This window comes from Zingiber officinale, chromosome 9B (genome assembly GCF_018446385.1).
Source record: "Zingiber officinale cultivar Zhangliang chromosome 9B, Zo_v1.1, whole genome shotgun sequence".
Taxonomy (NCBI): domain Eukaryota; kingdom Viridiplantae; phylum Streptophyta; class Magnoliopsida; order Zingiberales; family Zingiberaceae; genus Zingiber; species Zingiber officinale.
Genome location: NC_056003.1, coordinates 114348159 through 114363755, shown reverse-complemented (window position 1 = coordinate 114363755; position 15597 = coordinate 114348159). Strand labels below are relative to the sequence as shown.

The window sequence follows — 15597 nt, the reverse complement described above, 5'->3', positions numbered from 1 at the left end:
TACTTTTTAATTAGTTGTGAGAAGATATATAGTTTCTATTGTCAACCTTTCATGAATTCATGAAGTATTAATTTTTGATCACCGTGATCTCCTTTAATTTTTTTTAATACTCTTTCTCAAAATTTTATGGTATAATTTATTAGTTTAATACCCCTATAGTTTGCACAATTTTGTGCCCTATTATTCAACAAAAATTTATTGATGAGAATTTGTTTTGATTAAAATGAAGATGAGTTTTTGGGACTTGTTCACCATGTGTCTCTTATGGTCTAAGAAAAATTTAATAAGACTGGTTTTATTAATCTTATCTTAAAGAATTTCAGTGCTGGCCTATTTTAGCTCGTGCTGGACAATAAATTGGAATTGTTGCAAACAAAAATCAATAGATTGTATTTTTTTATAGGTAGTGAAATATTGGGCTGAGAAAGGGGTCCGGGGCTTTACAGTTTTCAAATACAAATTGAAGAGACTTGAAGGACAGCCTCTTTTAACAACTAGCCAGGTTTCACAACTTTTCCCTTGTACTAACAATACAGCTGATTTTTTTTTTTGCTTCTATTGAGGATTAATATCCTGGTGAGATTAATTGCATAGTTTGACTTCTTATGGTAATTGCCTCCACTTTTAAGTTTGGTAAATTTCTTTGGTAACTTGTTGCACGTATATATCTTAATTGCAACCTTTTCTGTCTTTTCTCTAGAATACCTTTCAAACAATCAAAACAATATATTGACTTTCCTTGATGATATAATTCTGGGAGTGGAGTAGATTGTCATGATATTAAGTTATTATATATGCTACTTGCACCAATTAATATACCCAAGGTTTAAAATATTGTTTAATGATGCAGTTTCAAACCATGGCTTGAATGCATGCTTTCTACTAGGCTGTATCATGCCCGAATCATCCCGAATCATCCTTTTGTGCTTCTTTTTCTTTCCTTTTCCTATTTACTCATGTTGGTAGATGCAATTTAAGGATGATACATGGAAAGAAAATCTTCCTATTCGAGGAAATTAGAGAAGTTGAATTTTTTTCCTCTAAATCAAAATGTACTTCACAACTCTAACTTAAAAATATTCTTCAATATTCTACACTATCCTTATTAATTCTTGATTGTATTTGTCAAGATAGGCTATTTCTTGGTTAATACTTAATACAATTGCAACCATGTCAATGTGGGCGACATAATGACATTTATCCATGCCATTACAATATTAGTATGGTTTGGCAATTATGAGGATATATTTTGGTTATGCCAACTAACATTGTTTAACACTTTATGAATCATAGATCTACCATGATATTTTTTCTTTATATTAAATGCAAAGACATTTGTTTGATTAGTATTTTTAATATTTATTTTTCACCCAAGTTTCATCGCACCAAATTGAGATGTTGTATGCCTTGGTTTCGTCTCATATCACTCATATCAAATTCTCATTATGCTGAACATACTTAAGAATTCTTATGAGGAGCCAAGTCAATTCATTTATAGGTGTATCTTTAAATAGGCTATAATAACCTATTTAACACATGTTAGATTCACGACCCAATTATACATTTTCTGCTTTGCTATGCTATCTTATTATCCTAGTCATTTTATGGGGTTATGCTCACACCTAAACTTGGCATGTACTAGAAGGTCTCATTCCAATGCCAAACTATTTTACAATTAATATATAATAGTCAACAATTGTGAGGTATTTTCCTTTGTATGTTACATGAACTAGAATATGATTATTTGATATGAATATGAATCCAAGTATTAGACATGTGATTTTTAAAAGTTGGATATGAGGTCTTGTTTAAAAATCGTCCAATTTAGGATATACGTAGGACAATAAAGAAATTAAAAAAGTATATATGTTATGGGAAAAATTAGATTGTCACCAAGGTAATTCTTGTTACTTTATCTTATTAATCAGCATAAATAACTCTAGTGCCAATCCATGTAGTATGGATATTTTCATTTCAAGCCCACAACTCTCGTTAACTGCTTTAAATATATTATGAAAATCAGTTTCTTGCAAATGTACTCAATTCTAATTTTTTTAAGGATTTGTTTAGCAAGTTTCCTAACTTATTGTTGCCACTGAGAATGAGGTCATGATCTCATTGGATTACCTTTTGATGAATTAGCAATCAATCTTTATGTATTTTGTTCCATTACCAAATAAAACTCATAAATAAGTTGATGATCTCATTGTATTTTTGTTTCCTCTCAGATAAACTAACAATCTCTATGCTGTGTCTCGTAGCAAACATCGGATTAGTGGCTTTGTATATTAGCATGGTTGTTGTAGTAGTTCATTGACTTTATTGGAACATGTCTGAACTTAATCATCAATTGTGTAACCTCAATATCCTCACATTTTGTTATAGCCCTATACTTATAATCATCTCTATCATCTCTAGGAGAACCAACATTTTCCATTTTAATCCTTGTCGGTCCACATAGGTGAAATTTTTTATTCCACTTGTTGACCAACACATAGGAAGGTCCGAAATCCTACTACGAGTAAATACTTAAACATGAGCTCATCCTTAGTCCTCAAGCTCATCCTTTGTATGCAAGTTCTTCTACTATTTTGTGAGTTTGTTCGTTGTTTGCATGTTCATTCGTCTGTGAGTGCATCCACAAGTTCCTATGCGAGTTTATTGGTTGTTTTCTAGTTTGCCTACCAATTCATCTATTGTTTGCAATTTCACTTGTGTTATAGATCCAACTCCCCCTTTATAAGACATCGTTGAAATAATTATATTTTCTTCTTGATAAGTTTATCATTGTGGTAGTCCAGTGCTTTAAGTTTGTTCCTCCACAGTTTGGTGCTACATCAATTGATATTAGAGCTGGAGCTTGATCGTTTAGTCATAATACTAGTTCTTCCATCCCCTAGATTGTATTGTCCTTCATCACCTTTACACCCACATACTTCTCCATTAAGCCTACACCAATTGCAAAGAAAAAAGATTACTATGCTCCATCTCCTTGTTGCACACTCTTATCCCATGTCTTTCCTTTCTCGACCATCTTCTTCATCTTCCACTATCTTTGGTCTCTAGTCTTGTTCAATAGATGGCGACCTTGTCTTTGATTGCCCTCACCACCTAATGGAGGCTACAACATAACTTGCCCCTTGATTTCCTCCTCGACAATGCTCAATGATACCATCACTACCCTTAGTACCTTTGTCCAATGCCATTATGCTCCCATGCACTGCCGTTGATGGTTGCATGATTGTTGCCTCTTAAAATGGTCTCACAACCACCACACACATCAAGGCCAATGAAGTGTCCACTAAGGCAGCCCTTGGCTCCCATTCCTTACTCTACTTTGGCGACATTGTTCTACAAGAATAATCTACTCCGATGACTCCTTTCTGATCCACTCTATGAATAGTTGTGTTGCCTTGTATTGTAACTGTTCTAATCCCTCGATGCCCACAATATGCATGAATTACATACCTTTGTCCATAGAATCCTCTACAGCAGCCTAACGCTGGAATTGCTTTATTAAGCCTAGCTACCCTTGCACCTCCCAACTTCTTCTACGGCCCATTATATGAGCTCCTACAACTCCTTTTGTATTCTCCTATGGCCCTTTTTGTGTTTAGGGTTTGAAACTGAGATGAATTAGGTTTAACTTTGATTAACTATAAAAACAAAGGCAGCAAAAAAAAGAAAGAAAGGAAAACAAAATCAGTATGATGTGGCAATTAGAAAAATAATTGCTGAGTTTTTTAGGAGTGTTAAAGTGTTAGTCCTGCCATTTAAGTGAGATTTAATACAAGGTTAAGATTCACTAGCTTCTTATTACACGAGATTTTTAAATTGCTTAAGGGAGAGATATCAAGTGCAACTCATCTCATCGGCTGAACATGGGTCAAACCTCTTGATAACATCAATTTTGGACTAAGCTTGAGTTACTTTGGTAAGAATTGCAATGTGTCTTGTGAAATTTACTTTTGTTTAGTAAATGTTTTTTACAATAATACTACATATCTTTACAAGGTCGTTTCCTTATTTATGTTGATCATTAACTATATAAAGCAGCAAAAAATTTATTATTATTTATTAAGTTTACTACTCATCCATAAATAGTACAAATAATAAGTATAACTGCCTACTTTCGTTGTAATTTTTATCATTACTATTGATTGCATCATATTATTAATAAGTTGTATTAATTTAAGTATTATTACTTATCAATACTTAGATGTGCATGATTAGGAGAACCATCACAACCACCTTTAGATACATGAGGTATGAGAGATGCAAATCTAACTATCATGAAATAACGAGCTTAAATTCATGAGAACTAGAATGAACTGCCCAAATTAATTTATAGGAGCATATAATAAACTTTTTCCATGTCTAATCTTGATATAGGCCTAAGCATGACAACACAATCATACTCTAATAGATTTGTAGATTGGATAGATGATAATAAAGCTATTTTAATATATATTGACTTTCACTAGACGAGCATGATTTGCCAACATCAAAATCATGGTGGCAAAAGATGATTCACTCGCCCCAATGCCTCCGCCATATTCATTACATATCGTCTTGAAATAAAAAGAAACTTGATGGAAATATATGTTCCATCATATTTTATGACACAATTGCTTAATAAGTATGGAAACACGAAATAATCTTCCTTTAGTGAACCAAATTTAAAGATAACTTAATTTTGATAAACTTTTAGTTATATCAAGAATTGTGAACTTTGTGTTATATTAAGAGTGACACTTAAGATAACTTGTCGATTGCGACGTCTTGACAAGGACCATTGTATCTTCATGAGAAATTAAGGTGTAGTATTAAATATATAAGAGTTCTCACATCATAGGTTAGATGATAACAAATATTATAGGAAAATTGATTATTTAATCAATTATTCAACTTGATATTGAAAATAAAAATAAAATCTAATGTCTAGAGTAAGACTCTAGTTCCCCTATATAAAAACAAATGCGATGTACAAAATTGTATGAATTATAGGGGTATTAAGTTAATGAGTTATACCATGAAACTTTAGTGAAGAGTAAGAAAAAAAGACTAAGGAAGGAGATCACAATGAGCAAAAATCAATTTTGATTCATACTTGAAATGCCGACAATAGAAGTTATACATCTTTTAGACAACGAACAAAAGTAAGAGGTTAACCTAGAAAAAATTTATGACAAACTTTTGAGAGAAATTATGTGGAGAATTCTAGAAAAGAAAAGTGTTTGTGTAGTGTATATTGAAATAATTAAGGATATATATGAGGATGTAATGACAAAGGTAAAGACTCGAGGCGAATTAGCTGAAGCTTTTCTTACTTCACATATCAACTCTAGGTCCCTATCTTTTTACATTAATCATGGATGAAGTTACTAAACACTTTAAGGACAAGTTACCATGATGCATGTTGTTTATATATAATATTATTTTGGTAGATGAGATACGTGAAAGAGTAAATGCTAAGCTCGAATCATGATAGGAAACCCTGAAAGTTGAAAGTGAAAGGTTTTAGGCTTATTAGAGTAAAAGTAGAACAAATGAAATTTAAATTTAGTAATATTAGACATATTAAGACAATTGTTAAGATAAAAGACGACAATATAAGAGCTTTAAGTATTTAAGATTATTTTTTTGAAAGATGGAGGGGTTAAGAGATATCTTACATATAATATAAGTTGTATGGTTGAAATGGAAGGGAGAGTTAGATATTCTTTGTGATTGTAAATTACTTCTAAAACTTAAAGGGAAGTTCTAGAAAATGACGGTTAGACTTGCTGTTGTATATAGAGTCGAATGTTAGGCTATGATTCGAGCACATGAGCATAAGATGAGAGTCGCAGAGATAAGAATATTTAGGTGAATGTGAGGATATACGAGGATGACCTGGATACGAAATTAGAACATTGGAGAGAAAATTGGAGTTGCATTTATCGGGGGAAAATTTCAAGACAACCAATAAATTGTCAAATTAGGTGATGTGAAATTATTGCAAATACGCACATTAAACAATAAACCCAAAAAAGTGAAGATGCATTAATTTCTCACTCATTAAAAAGATTGGTTAAGAAAATTTTAATGAAGTTGTGCTAAACTGAGCATATCGACACCACTTATGCTTAAAGATGATTGAAAAAGAAATTAACAATTTGTATGAAGTTGTTGGAGAAGGATGATACGATTCAACATTTAAGGCTTAATCTTAGAGTTTTTTTTGAAGTTTTTTGGGTTTTAATTTTTTACAATTTTTTTTGAATTTTAAAAGTTGTCATAAGTTTTTAAAAGCTTGTTGTATTTATTAGGATTAGTTGGACTTTAAAGTTATCATTATTTTAAGGCCTAATTGCAATTAAATACACGACCTTTAGCGTGCTTTGCAACTTTTTTCAAACCTTTAAAATATTGAAAAAAAAATACATGAACTTTTGGGGTTATTTGCAATTCGAAGCACCACTCAATTTTCAAGCGATCGGGTGCCTATGTGTCAGGCCAAAATGCCAGGCTAGCTGGCCAAAATTGCCAAGTAAGCAACAATTAAAAATGCTAAACTTTAAATCTTTTTTCCAAAAGGAAAATGATGCTATTTTGTATATCGATTCCCAAATTAAAATGAAACATTGAACCCTAAATCGATTGATAGTTCATTTCCTTCTCTATCAGAAATTCGTTCTCTTGAGTAGTTGAAGAATGTCAAATAGAAGGAGGCAAACAACACCGAACTCCAAAATGTCAAGTTCATCTACTTCATACACGAGCTCACCCTCAACAAAGGTATGTAATGGCCATGAGATTTCTGCTGATCTGTTGACTTTCATGACCGATGACAACCTAGGAAGAAGATTTTACCGATGCCACCTTAGGAAGGTGAAATATTTTTATTTTCAATATCTTCAATGATGTACACGCAGGCAGAAACCCCTAAAGGTCATGTATTTTTTTGCATAAAGGACACGTAGGAATCTACTAGGCAGAAACCCAATTGCACACTGGCATCCTGTGGTCGGAAATGGATTGGTAATTGCAAATAACCCCCAAAGTTCATGTATTTTTTTGTAATATTTTAAAGGTTTGAAAAAAGTTGCAAAACACGCTAAAGGTTGTGTATCTAATTGTAATCAGGCCTTATTTTAAAATATTCCTTGTGTAATTCATTCTTTGAGTTTGAAATTTTTTTATATGAGATCATTTTTGATGCAATATCAAGTGGTGTGACGTCATTAGAGTAATATTAGTGAGATGGTTTTTGGTGCAAGATCAAGTGGTTATAAGAGCATGTTCAGCTCTACATATGGTAGGTGAGTGTGTACACATTTTAAGACTTTGCTTCGTGTACCCAAGGGTTAAAATCTTGTATCGTGCAAGGAGAAAAGTCAAAATGTTTGAAAATTATTGAAACTTGATGCTAATTGGGATAGAAAATATATCCTTTCTTAACTTTGTGTCTTTCCTTCTTCAACCTCCAATTCATCATCGATACCATGCTTTGAAACACCAGCATAATCACGTGTGATATAGGTTGGTTGGTAGCACGAATCATGTGTATATTTGGTTGGTCATGTCAAAGTTTATGCATAGCAGAAATAAAATTAATATAAAAAGCTCATGGAGCTAAATGAGATATAGCTTGGTTTAAAGACCCTAAACCACCTCTTCACAAAAGACAATAGCATAACTTCTACAAACAAGGATACACCTTGACCTAGCCATTGCGATTTCATAAGCAATAACAAGCTTAACCCCTAGGAGAGATTTCAATCACAATAAATTGTCACCTCTTTCTAAAGATAAAAGTGGAAGATTAGGGAAAAGATAAGTAACCAAAAGGATGGAGGGATTGAAAGAGATGTCTTACATATAATACAAGTGGATGATTGAAATGGAGGAGTGTTAAATGTTCTTTGTGATTGTAAAGTATCTCGGAAAGTTTTACAAAATGACGGTTAGACCTTCTATGATATATAAAGCTGAATGTTGAGCTATAACTCGAACACATGAGCAGAAGATGAGAGTTGCAAAGATGAGGATGTTAAAGTGGATGTGTAGACATACAAGGATGAATGAGATAAGAAAAAATATTTGAGAGAGTCGGGTTGCACCTATTGAGGAAAACTCCGGGAGACACGTTTAAGGTGGTATGAACATATTTTTAGACATCCAATAAATGCTCTAGTTAGACGATGTGAAATTATGATAAATGTGCATATCAAATGAGGAAGAAGGGCTAAAAAAATTTGGTTAGAAATAATAAAATAAGATAAAATTTATTTAAATATAAATGATGATACAGTGGAGGTTACAATCTAATAGCATAGAAGGATTTATATAACCGACTCTAGGTTTGGTTGTTGTTTATTAAATCAAATAATTTCCCATGTCATCTGTGTCACCTTTGCTAACGAATTATATCTTGTTGACATATGATACACTATGACATGCATAAAGTTGAATTCAAGTACTATTTTTACTTTTTAAATTTTTTATCTAGAATTTTAATTAATTTGATTATTTAATTTTAATGGTTTTACTTGTATAAGTAAAAAAAAAAAAGTGAAGTGGAAGAGGATTATTAAATAAAATTTATATGAACATGGATGGAATAAAAAATGAACAAAATCCTTTTGAATATACTCATATTATAATAGAAAATCATGTGACAGAGGATCAAATGAATAAAAATCATTTTATTCTATTTCAGGCTGCTTTAACACACGTTGAAATATCTCGAATATATAACAACAACAACTAAACCTTATCTCATTAGGTGGGGTTAGCTATATAGATCCTTTTACGCCATTGAGCTATATCTCCTACTATATCATCATCTATACTTAAATAAATTTTATGTTATTTTATTGTTGCTAACCAAGCCTTTTTTGATTTTCCTCTTCCTCGTTTAATTTGTATGCTTGTCATAGTTTTACATCGCCTAACAGAGCATTTATTGGTCGTCTTAGTACATGTCTTTATCATCTTAAACGTATCTCTCAGAGTTTTCCCTCAATAGATACAACTCTGACTTTCTCTCTAATGGTCTTATTTCTTATTATGTCTATCCTCGTATGTCCACATATCTACCTTAACATCCTCATCTCTGGAGCTTGCATCTTCTACTCATGTGCTTGAGTCATAGTCCAACATTCAACTCTATATAACATAGCAGGTATAATTGCGGTTTTGTAAAACTTTCCTTTAAATTTTAAAGGTACTTTATGGTCACATAAAACATCCGACGCTCTACTCATTTCAACTATCCTGCTTGTATTCTATGTATGACATCTCTCTTAATCCCTTTATCGTTTTGCAAAAATGATCATAAAACTCTTAGTTTCGGGCAACTCGTCATCTCCTATCTTAACAATTGTCTCATTACATCTAATATTGCTAAACTTAAATTTCGTATATTTTGTATTTATTCTACTAAGCATAAAACCTTTCCCTTCTAGTATTTTTGCCAAGATTCTAGTTTAACATTTACTCCTTTACGTGTTTCATATGCCAAAACAATATCATCTGCAAACAACATGCACTAGAGTACTGTGTCTTGAATGTTTGCTGTGAGTTCGTCTATAATTAAGGGACTTAGAGTTGATCCTTGATGTATCCTTATCTTTATTGGAAATGCTTCAGTTACTCCGCCTGAAGTCTTTACTTTGGTCGTTACATTTTTGTACATATCCTTAATTAGTTCAATATATGTTACTCTAACACCTCTCTTTTCTAGAATTCTCTATATAATTTCTCTAGAACTCTACCATAAACTTTTTCTAAGTCAATGAATACCATGTGTAGATTTTATTTTTTCTTTTGATATTTTTCAATTAGTTGTCTAAGATGTATAACTTCTATTGTTAACCTTCTAGGCATGAACCCAAATTGATTTCGTTAATCTTTTTTCTATTACTTTTTTCTAAAGTTTCATGGTATGACTTATTAGTTTAATACCATTATAGTTTGTACAATTTTGTACGTCTCTCTTATTCTTATATAATGGAATTAGAGTACTCATCCTCAATTTCAGATATTTTTTTCGTTTTCAATATCATGTTAAATAATTTTGTAAGTCATTCAATACCTTGTTTCCCTAGATACTTTTATACCTCTTTTGGAATATCATCTGGTCTAACGACATTTTCATTGTGCATCCCATTTAAAACTTGTTCTACTTATGAAGTTTGAATTCTACTATAAAAATTTAAATTTCTATACACATTTGAGTCACCTACTTAAATTATCTAAGTTAAGTTAGTCACCTAAACTTTCATTAAAAAGTTGATGAAAATACCTTTTCGATTGCTCTTTTATTTCTCTATCATTTACATTCATCTTTAGTATATTTTATTTGGATAAGTTCTCTTATCTTCTTTTCTCTCACATTAGCTATTCTATAAATGTCTCTTTTTCCTTCTTTTTTTATCCAATTTTTGATATAATCGTTCTAAAGTTTCATTCTTTGCTTCATTCACTACTTTCTTAGTCTCTTTCTTGGTTATTATATATTTTTTTAAGTTTATAGTTCGAGTATCCATACTAAGATTTAATTCAATCTATTGTTTGATTGCTACACTTTTATTTTAAGTAAATAAACTAAGTGAAAGTGAAAGGGTATTGATTTAAATTCACCTCAATATACTTCGATGCATGTTATGCATTAACTATTAGGACAACACAGTGTTGAGTTGTTATATTCTTCAGTTTGAATAATACTTTAAACCTTGCCCCTAAGTAGGTAGCTTTCTTCTCTTTTTTTTTTCATCTTCTTTCTCCTTACTATATTTTTTCCAACGGGATTGTGGGTCAAAATTTAGGCACGGTATAGAAACGGTACCATTCTAGTTATTTATTGAAACTCTAGCATGACTTAGAATTTCAATCCAAGTCTGTCATGTCAATGATATTATCATCAGGTACTACGTGTGTATATAGTCATGTTCTACATTGTACCCAATTGGTAGACTTTTATCAATGGGCAAAGGTTCAAGTAGCGACTGTGGCAAATAACTCTCCCACTTAAGGGGCCGCTCAGTACCTAATTTTTCTCCCTTCATCTCACCGTGGGGCCGGCGATGAGGGGTGTTTGGTGTGAGCGTTATCACATTTTTGCATCAATGTTCTACGTTGACATCTCTAGCACATGTCCGTTCCACTTGGTTATTTAATTTATTGCTCATTTCAGGTGTTTTTTGCTCGAGCACATGCTCCTAGGTCAATTTCAAACCTTCGTGGGTATGAAATATACTTCTATTTTCTCATTTATTGTTTTGTTGTTGATAATCAAAACTACACTTGATGTTCATGGACAAATGATAAGGTTAGCTCAGCACTGTAGTTGCACGAACGTTGATATTTATTTTCTTTAGATTTTTTGAGATTGTAGGATTATGTTTTTTTGTTTCTAATGTTTGTAGATCAACATATAGTGAATTATTGTTTCGGAGTACTAATGGATAAATGTCATTTAGCTGCCATAGATGCTGCATATGGCTGAAATATACTTGACCGATTTAATTTTCTGTTCTGATATTTAACTCTGATGGATGGGACAAGTGAAGAAGTTTTTGGAGTTCTCTATTTCTTCTGCTTTTCTTGGGAAGTCTATTATGTTAGCCTTTTTTATTTTCTTGGAACTATCTAGCCAAACTTCATGTTAAGTAACATTTTTGAGAATTGACGGAATGAATGATAATTAAAGGCTCTTATGAATGTGAGCTTTATGCCTGCAGATTGGAATCAAATTTGGTTACTAAAAATGTTAGATTCATAAAGATTATTTGATCCTTGATGAAAAACAAGGTTATCCTTCTAATTGGATCAATATATGATCTATGCTTATTCGAGAATAGGCTAGCTAATCTCTAATATATATCCCACTAATCCATTAGTACCATGCCTCTGTTAATCTGAAGATGTTTCATTCAAGCATATGCCTGTAGACATTTTTGTTCCTTTTGGTGTAATGCCTTGATCTCTAGCCTACCTACTTGCTAATCCATGTCTAAATAACTGATGTTTGTGCTCTATTTATGTACAAATTGATTCACATAAATCTTTTGAGTGTTTTTCTCTGTAGTTCTTTAAATTTCATTTCAAGCTTTTTGTGTGTTACAGAGTGGTACAGATGGTACAGATGGTATTGTTTGACATCCATTCTGTTACTGGAAAAATATATAAGATTGTTTTGACTTCTTAGTGAGGAATGCTTTCAGCAATTCAATTTGTATGAATTAGTATGTATAAGAATTCATCTCTATTGTCATTTTTTGAGAAAACATGATCCGTTTTTGTTGGTGAAGAATGATAATCACATGTTGAATGGGTCACTATTAATAGAAAGGTGCATGTATATTCAAACAAGTGGTAAACTGGTAGTATAATGCAAGGTTTAAAATTTTGAGCTATGCCAAAATTTTGGTTTATGAACAGAATGATATGGTTTTGGTACCGAGTTATCATTGAGATATTGAAAGTTGAGTTTAAATTTTAATACTATCTCGTAAAATATTTAATACTTATTGAGTAAAATTTAATTTAGGATTAGTTAAAGTCCACTAAGAATGTCCACATCACAGAATTAAGTATATTTAAATTAAATTTATATTTTTACTAAATTTATATATAATAATTTAATTCATATAGTATATTTTATAAGATTAAAAATTATATTATATTTATTTTTTAACATTTTTTTCCATCTTAAAGAGGTTTATTTTGTTTACTTTGTAAATAAATATAGGAAAAAAAAATTAACTACCCTCAAGAGATTTTTTTATGGATAGATAGAAGAAAAAAATTAACTATCCTTTAAGAGGATTTTTTTTCATAGATAAAGAGCAGTTTGAAGCTCCCACCAATGCGGGGTCTAGTGAAGGGTCTATTGTACGTAGTCTTACCTTACTTTGCAAGTGGTTGTTTCTAAAACTCGAACTCATGACATCTAAGTCACATGACAACAACTTTACCGTTGTGTCAAGCTCCTCTTATGATTTTTTTTTCATATATAGATGGAAGAAAAAAAATAACAATTGTTAAAGAGGTAAAGAAGTTTTCTTCTCATAGGTGGAAAAAAATTAATGGATAAAAGAAATTAAAAGAAAAATAAAAAGGGAATTTAAAATAAGGGTTAGAAATAAAAATAATAAATAAATTAATTTAAAAAATAAAAATGTATAATACATAAATAAATGGATTTATATATTTTTTTTAAAAAATTGGAGGCAGCCATGAGATCATGATTGTCTTCTTGACATTGTGCTGATCCGTGGGCAAAATGAAAAAGTCCTCCCTTGCCGAGCAACACAATATGGTATTTGATTCTATGGTACAATGCGTTGTTAATGCAACCTCCAATAAACTACTCTTAACATTAGTAAGGTGAGTATAGACTTGTATTTCATTCGACTTTTTAAATAATTTGAAAATCAACAAACCTTCAGAAGTTATCTACAAGTAGAGTTTGTATGCTTATAAGTTAAAGAATTAGTCCATAGGTAAACTGACAATACTTGTGTTTGGAAGTTCTAGATAATAATTATTGGCAATGTGAAAAGTTGGCTTGTTATCAAAATGTAAGCCGTTGGCTCAATCAGTGAACACCAATATCAATCAAGTATTCAACCACATAATTGCATAGGCATGACATCTCAATACTTCGTCAATACTAGTAGATGCCTGAACACTTTTTTCTCTTTCTAGCAATCACATTTATCCCAACAAGTGTACGGCTTCTATAGATGAATTACGATCACTTACCATGATAATATAGTTTGCATTAATATATATCTCAATTTTTATGCCTATCTTTTTATATAAAATACTTTTCCTAGGTGGAATTTCTAAATCTATTGAAGAAAGATACACTCTTAGTGGTACTAATTAGGACTTTATACCTATGTCTATCCGGCTCCAATTGTAAATGGTAAGTTCAAATGGGTGACCATTTAATAGATTAGTTTGCTTATAGGAAGTATCATTAGGCATATTCATTGAAATCTTCATCATAATTGGAAAATGGACGAAAATCTTTCGGAGTCCATCCATTTTCACCAAAAAAAGTCTCATGTCATGTAGATCAATGGCATGCTAGGTTAGTGACATACTTTCTTTGAGAATGAAAATTCTTTGCATTATACTAGCTTAATTCGAAGTAGCTTAATTCAAAGAAGACATTTAAGTGTTTGAATGACCTTGCTAAAAAGTTTTTATTGAACTATTGTGTCGTTTGAAGTCTCATACTGTGCTGAGTTCTTAATGCTTGATCTTGTTTGTGTCAAGAAAATTGATCTAAAATGACACAGACTTAAAACTCACTTAGCTAACAAGATTACAGACATTTGTAGGATTAGCTTCAATATATTATTTTTTAATATGTTTTTTAGTTATTACTTATTATTAACATTGTCAAGTCAGTGGACATTTTGACTTTGAGTTTAGCATTTGGTTTTGTCATTTCTGAACACCATGTTAAATTTGATTGGTCGATACCTGTTACTTTTTCTAAAGCATTGGTTGCTAGTAATGATCTTATTATACTATTATTATTATTATTTGTTGTCCATAGTACTATAATTATCTACTAGAAGGAAACTTGTTTGATTTTAAGTATATAAGTTGTGTGAATGTGTGCATGCGTTTGTGTTTCATTCTTTTGGTTGGACATGATATCAAATTTTTGTTACTCTTGGTATTGTCTTTAGCAATGCTATTATTTTCCCCATTTTTGAGCATTCTACTTTTTCTTCCGTCATTGTTCATTAATATGCATTTTGAAACTGACTTTATCCTCTCAGATTAGTGTGTGAAGATCTGAGTGGTGGTCAAGAGAACATTCCAATACCTGTAACCAATGTTATAGATGATCCACCAGTTGGGCCTATAGGTGAGATTTTCTAAAAATTGCTCACTTTGCAATTTAGAATTTTGTGAAAATTGTCATCAATTGTGGTATATGTAGGACCTAATTCTTGTTAAATATTTCTGTTTTTCCTCAATCATAACTAATTTGCAAACACTAGATAGATGCGGAGATTGAGGGAGAGAGAGTATAAATGTCGGTCTAGATTACTTTGCCTTCTAGTTGTGGTCCCTGAGCTGTTTTGTCTAGATCAGTCTGATTTCCAAGTGCTATCTCTGTGGTTGTCTGCCAATAGGTTTTAAACAAGAAGGCCCAGACCTTAGTGGCTGCAATTATGATAATGCTTATGCTGGTTGTGAAAATTATCTTTGTATTTTCTTTTATAGATATTGGTCATGGACTCATGGCTGTAGTGGTTGGGGTTATTTCTACTAATGATGATCCACTATATTAGGAGTTGAAGTTGAATATTCCCTTACATGTTGCCAGAATCAAGAGTAGCATAAAATGCAAAGAAACACCACAAGATTAAAAGGAGAAGAAATTTTTGTACAATTTCCTGTAGTTTGCCCAGCTCATTATAACAATATATGCTTCATGAGATGCCTTCCCCCTTTATATTTTGAGTCTAGAACTTAAGAATGATTCAGATCATGATTTGTATCCCCTTTTCTGATTGTTTATGCATTGAACTTGGATTTATGAGTTATATACTTCACTAGTCTAATCTAAAATATCAA

The 15597-nt window shown here is 31.5% G+C and overlaps 1 protein-coding gene across 4 annotated transcripts in view; it reads left to right on the top strand.

Moving 5' to 3' along the window:
• Window positions 1–15597, top strand: part of LOC122022562 (histone-lysine N-methyltransferase, H3 lysine-9 specific SUVH4-like) — an 85383-nt gene that overhangs the window by 40796 nt on the left and 28990 nt on the right. For 3 of the 4 annotated variants that reach the window (XM_042580594.1, XM_042580595.1, XM_042580593.1), the window contains 3 exons: window positions 404–502; window positions 11183–11232; window positions 14793–14881. In XM_042580594.1, the coding sequence (XP_042436528.1) occupies window positions 404–502; window positions 11183–11232; window positions 14793–14881 (238 nt within the window). The remainder of the gene's footprint in view (window positions 1–403; window positions 503–11182; window positions 11233–14792; window positions 14882–15597) is intronic. The other variant, XM_042580596.1, reaches the window with a different exon arrangement.